The sequence below is a fragment of the Macaca mulatta genome, chromosome X (genome assembly GCF_049350105.2).
Source record: "Macaca mulatta isolate MMU2019108-1 chromosome X, T2T-MMU8v2.0, whole genome shotgun sequence".
Lineage (NCBI taxonomy): Eukaryota > Metazoa > Chordata > Mammalia > Primates > Cercopithecidae > Macaca > Macaca mulatta.
In genome coordinates, this window is record NC_133426.1 from 17,450,062 (window position 1) to 17,456,573 (window position 6,512).

Genomic DNA, 6,512 nt, shown 5'->3' on the forward strand with positions numbered 1-6,512 from the left:
CTAATTATATTTCCATCACCCCCACACTTTATCTCCAATCCTAGGAAAAATTACTAAACTGCTATGTAAGTTAAAAAGTTACTCCCAAAGGACCAAATGCAAGTGTGTGGAATAGTGGACAGGATGTAAATAGTGGGGTCAGAAAGACCTGGATGTGAATCCCAACTCTGCCACTTCCTAGCCAGTCTTGAGTAAGTTGAAACCTCTGGACCTATTCCCTTATTGCACATGGGAATGCCTATAGCTCACGTATTTGATTCTGATGATAACTTTTTTTGTGTGTCTAGAATATGGTAGGTGCTAAAAGCTAATGTTAGTTTGAAAGCCCTAACTTAGTGGAGTGCCAGACACTGGCATATACAAGATATCAACCACAGAGGTTTCTGTGAACCAAAATCAAGCAGATCTACACTTGTGAAACTCACATTTTCTCTACTGTATGAATCTTTAAGTTGATGAAAGTGCATGCTGCCAATGCTTATCAATGAACTGAGTCATACTGAAGATCCACAAATTTATGCCTGCTGATTTACCAAAGAAAATCAATAATATGATGATGGGTGTCAAGGTTCAATAGATGTATTCAGGTTGGTAATCTTAGACTTGCATTTGTGCAGGGTTTACTTATTTATCTATTTACTTGTTTATTTACATCACAGCAAAAAGAATTATTTTGTTTTCTTGAGAGCTTACAGTATACAAAGCTTTAAGAGCTTCAGAGATGGTCTGGGATTTCAATTCCTCACAGAGAGCTGGCTTACTGCTTAATATGCTCTTGATGCTCTTACGAAGCTATAGGAAATGATATTTGCAGCCCAAGATGAATTGACTTAAAACGTCATTTAATTATCTTTTTATATGGAGGTATTTTAAAAGGTAGAATAGTATAATGTTTGCTGACATAACCATCACCCAGGATTATCAACTGTCAAACTAGGGCCAATCCCTATCCCACCCACACCTCCATCCACTTGCTTTCTCTGGTATCATCTGGAAGCCAATCCCAGACATCAGATCATTTCATCTGTGTTACAGAGACAGAGTTAATAAGAAAATGGTATAGTCTTTCACCCCCTGGAAGCAGAAATATAGTTTACTTAGCAGTATAGTTTCTTTTTCCTTTCCTTTCCTTTTTTTTTTTTTTTTTTTTTTTTTGAGACAGTCTTGCTCTGTCGCCCAGGCTGCTGGATTGCAATGGCATGATCTCGGTTTACTGCAACCTCCGCCTCCCGGGTTCAAGCCATTCGATTCTCCTGCCTCAGCTTCCTGAGTAGCTGGGATTACAGGCATACGCCACCATGCCTGGCTAATTTTTGTATTTTTAGTAGAGATGGGGTTTCACCATATTGGCCAGGATGGTCTCGAACTCCTGACCTCAAGTGATCTGCCCATCTCAGCCTACCAAAGGGCTGGGATTACACGTGTGAGCCAACGCACCCGGCAGTTAGCAGTATAGTTTCTTAAACTTTTACAGAGTATCCTCTAGAACCTCTAGCCTCCACATTAGCCATTATCTGAAATCATCATCTCTAGGACCTAATTTGTGTCCACTGGTTATCAGAGAATTTCTCTCAAATTGTGGGTGCTACAAGGACAAGGAACGTATCTTATTTTTCATCTCTATAGCCCTAATGCTTAGTATCCTATCATATAGGACAGGCTCAAAATGCATTTTAAACAGATATGTGAATACAACTGAATAATTCAGTTTCATAAAAACGTGGACTGAGATGTTTGCCCCATTTTCTCCTTTTCTCAAAGATCCAAGCGGAAAGTACTGGGAAGAAAAGATTCCGGGGACATGTCTGTTCGAAGCAAATCGAGAGTTCCTCTTGGCAGTAGCAGCAGCAGCGCCAATTCCATCACTTCACCCAGCAGCAGTGTGACAACCCCAAACAGCCAGAGGTCTCCTGGTCTCATATACCGAAATGCCAAAAAGTCCAACACATCCAATGAAGAGTTTAAGCTGTTACTGCTCAAGAAAGGCAGCCGCTCAGATTCCAGTTACCGCATGTCTGCCACTGAGATCCTGAAGAGTCCCATCCTGCCCAAACCTCCTGGGGAGCTCACAACAGAGTCCCCTCAGAGCACTGATGATGCCCATCAGGGGTCACAAGGGACTGAAGCATTGTCCCCACTCTCTCCATGCTCCCCACGAGTTAATGCAGAAGGCTTTTCCTCGAAGAGCTTTGCCACCTCAGCATCAGCAAGGGTTGGACGTTCTCGGGCCCCTCCTGCAGCCAGCAGCAGTCGCTACAGTGTCCGCTGCCGGCTGTACAACACGCCCATGCAGGCGATCTCCGAGGGAGAGACGGAAAATTCTGACGGAAGCCCACATGACGACCGTTCCTCCCAGAGTTCAACATAGAGTGCCTGTACCAGGCTGCCTGGCAAAGGCCAAAACCCTTACTCACATGAGGATGAAGGAACAGAATAGAGGACTTGGGAAAAGTCTCAACTTAATGGGGTAGCATCACTGCTAAGCAATGAATGAATTTCTAAATACAGTATGTGCTGGGTAAACAGAAAGTGGTTTAGACATTCTTGATTAGTTTCCATGTTTTAAGTAGCTGCAGTCTTTCATGTTTTTCTTTAGCATAGTTTGATTTACGCAATCTCCTTCCTTGCAAAAATAGAGGATACAAAAATGTCTAATTTTCATGACACCTAGAAAACGTTTTCCCAGAGCTGCCTATTCAGAAAATAAAGCCCTCACTGTCATTATTCTTTAAGAAGATGAAATTACTCTGGAGGTTTGGTATTTTTTTACATTAAACTAAAGCAAAATTTAGAAGAAAGAACTACACATATGTAAATACCATATTTTTGATAAAAATGTGTAAATAGATTTATCAATGATGAGTGGACATGTGGTCAATTATCTACTGCACACCAACTGTTTATAGAATACACAAAAATAAAATGTAATAACTGTATTCTGTGAATACCATTTTCATATCAAATGCCATATTTAAATGTCCACCAATATGATTTCTGAATGGTAAACCTCAAATATGAATTTTAAACTGGTGAACTAAAGGAAATCTTGAGGTCATATACTGAAATATGAATAATTTAAAATAATGAATTCGGATCTAATCATGTTTGTGACAAATTGCAGCACCAAACAAGCTAATAGCAACCCATGGCTGTGATTTGTTGTGTGGTAATTTGGACAGAATGAAAAGCATGCTTTTGATTTTTTTTTTAATCAATGAGAGAAGTCATCATTCTCAACACAAAGCCCTGAACAACAGCATCTGACAGTGTCCTTTAGATTTTAATTTTTTCAATGGATTGCTTTAAAGAGAATGAGTAGGGAAAACAGTAGTTAATTTTAGGTTATGTTTTATATTAGGCTACTGGGGACATAAACAGTCATAACTAATGACTATAATCGTTAAACTCCTTAAAGAGTTTAGAAATTAGCTCCACGTTCTTAAACTAACAAAAATAAAACCTAAGCATGCCACAGAGCTATTGATTAATCAGTAAGTACCTGTAATGAGTTTTCAGTGAAGCTTTCTCTCTGTGCTGATGAGATTCATGCTACCTAAAAATTAACAGAAATGACACTGTGAACAACATAGTTGGAAAATAGGTATGTGTATATGCATTATTTATATTCATTGTTAAACTGGGAATGGGGAACAGCTCTGGTTCACAATACTACATACAACTGAGTTTTTGTCTGGTTTTACTATAGTGTCTGCTTGATGGCAAAAGGGGAGGGTGGTGGGTGGGAGAGGAAATGTCAGGGCAGGTGCTCTGATAAAATAAAGGCAGGGAAACAAGCTGAATTACTTGAAATTACTTGAATTTTCTTGTCTTAAAACTGAAAAAAATGTAGTTACAAGTTAAAATCTGCAAATGGTTTTTACACCTCTGATTTTAACATGAACTGATACTAATGTTTGGAATCTTGTGTCAGAAATACAAGCAGCTAGAATAGGTTTTGAATGGGAGAGGTAGAACGTAGAGAGAATTAAGAAGGGATCTGACTTATAAAAGACTAGAATGTGATTAGAATGATAGAACATACCAAGGTTACCAAGAAATTGACAAGCTGCTGGCTTTAAGCTTATGCAAGTGGTAGTTGGGAAAGTAGGAGGTGTGGAAGGGGGTTTGCGTTTCGGAATAATTCATGCAAAATGAAGGAGGAAGCCTGGTCTAAGAAGATACTGTCTTTCAATAGAAATGATTTCTAAACTGCTACAGGCTAAGAATGGATAATCTGATTGCTGTTGTTTTGTTTGTTTGGAAAGAAAAAATAATGTCTGGCTTCTTCTACTATTTGTTTTCACTAACAAACTGTGTTACTAAATTTCTTGTCATCCTTGTATGTAAAATGGGTGCTGGGGGTGGAGGGGTATAAGAGGAGGGAGAGTCAGAGAGAGTGTGTATGTGTGTGTGCAAGTGTGAGTGTGTGTGTGCACACACACACACTGGGGATAGATAAGCTACCTGGTAAAGGGTTTGAACATTTACAAAGTGTTACACTTTTTCTTAAAAGAAAAATGTTTTAGGGTTTGAATAAAATGGACCATCATTTCTCATTGGAACCCATCAATTAAGAAAGCCAGCATGGTTTGACACCACATGGGAATATGAATAAATCTGTCTCATGATTTGAAAAGTACACTTTGCAAAGTTTTAAAAATAAAATTTTTAGGCAAATGCGATAAGAAACCATCATTTCCAGTCACAGTAGGTGATCTTTTGTAATTTCATAAAAGCAGTTCGTTTGCAGTATGGCTTTTGTGTAGTTAGGGGTTTTTTAAGCGTGAAGAAAGGTATGTGGGCTTTAAAAGTGATTCTAAATCTTGAATAGAAAATACATGAATTGGCTTTAATAAAAATGTCACCTTTTTATTATTGACATTAATTTAAGTAATGGTACCATATATTTTTTAAAATACATATTGACTTGAATTGTGAGGCAATAAGATACCTTCTATATGTAATGATCACAGAACTAACCCTTATAATATAGTTTTACTTATTTTGTTTACTCTAAAAATCTATAACAGAGTTTCTCTATTTTATATTTCATAGATTTAAAAAAACCCAAATAAAGATGGATTTAAAAATTCACTGTGGAAAAGAGTATTGAGTTACAAACTGAGAAGAAAAAGCAGGAAGTTCCTTAATAATCTGGAATATTCTACATGACTTGATTACATAGCAAACAAGACCAAGATTTAGGGCTGTCTTTAACATCACTGCCGTCTTGAAGCAGGGTACACACGTTAGGTATTGTGAAGAACATCAATCCGAACTTTTCTTCTGTTGTTTGCACTGATGCGATTTTTTGTTCTTTTATGTTTATACAACATATCTGTGTTGTGTAGGGGAATTTTTTTTCATTTTAAAAAAATTCTACTTTGATTTTGTTGTTGTTATTTTGTTTTGTTTTTGGCTAAGTAGAGGACATGGACTAGTTGTAGCAAACAAAACATGCTGTTTGCTCTTGCCAAAGGTCAGTGAGTGAGTACATTTGCTGCAGTGGTGGCACGTAGAGAACTAGATGGTAATAAAGATTTAAAACTATGAAGAAGGTTACAGTGTAACTATTTTGGTACTAGAACCAGTTCATGCTGGCCGAAACGACAATGGTTTATGGACTTGCATCCATTTTGTATTTTTGTAATATTTGTAAATATGAACTTTTTAAATTGCTGCAAAGATGGTTTCTTTTGTAAGATGTTTTCAACGTTTACATTCAATCCAAGCCTTTGTATATTTTAGAGCTGTGCAACACTTTAAGTCTTGTATTTATTTTTAGTAAAAACGGTGACAGTTTCATTGTGAACCCCTCTCAAAAAAATGTATCAGAAAAGTTTGATTACCTAGAAAGTGTGTATAGAAACTGCAAATAAACGTGACTGCAATTAAACAATCGTTTTTTCTCTTCACTGTTACGTAATTGATTTCTTGGGCTTCACAAGTGTTTTACAGGCAACAGGACATAAGGGCAGGATCTATTATGGCAAAAGTAGGAACAAAAAGAACATAGACCAGCCTGTCCGACATAGTGAAACCCGTCTCTACTAAAAATACAAAAATTAGCTGGGCATGGTGGCAGACGCCTGTAATCCCAGCTACTCTGGAGGCTCAGGCAGGAAAATCGCTTGAACCCAGGAGGCGGAGGTTGTAGTGAGCCGAGATCGCACCACTGCACTCCAGCCTGGGCAACAAGAGTGAAACTCCGTCTCAAAAACAAAAATTAAAAAATAACATATACTATATCTATAACGGACTCTAATCTAGCTTCGTATTTGAGAGGAAAAAGAATTTCCAACGTCCAGTATACTTTCTTTGTAGTTTACTACAAAGTATACTTTCTTTTCTTGGCCCCTCTCTGGGCCAAGAAAAGATGTATAGCTTTACTTTGAAATATCTGCCTGCTTTGCTTCTGATAATTATTCAGACTGTGTCTCCTTCCCAAGATGAGCAGCCTCGATATAAGTATGTAAGACTATATGCCACTAGATGATGTCACATAGCCTTTA

General features: G+C 37.8%; 1 protein-coding gene across 4 annotated transcripts in view; it reads left to right on the forward strand.

Annotated features, from left to right (window-relative positions):
- Nucleotides 1-5,896, forward strand: part of NHS (NHS actin remodeling regulator) — a 367,021-nt gene extending 361,125 nt beyond the window's left edge. For all 4 annotated transcript variants that reach the window (XM_001104229.5, XM_015127014.3, XM_028841985.2 and 1 more), the window contains one exon: nt 1,762-5,896. In XM_001104229.5, the coding sequence (XP_001104229.3) occupies nt 1,762-2,368 (607 nt within the window). In that variant the 3' untranslated portion in view covers nt 2,369-5,896. The remainder of the gene's footprint in view (nt 1-1,761) is intronic.
- The last annotated feature ends 616 nt before the right edge of the window (nt 5,897-6,512 follow it).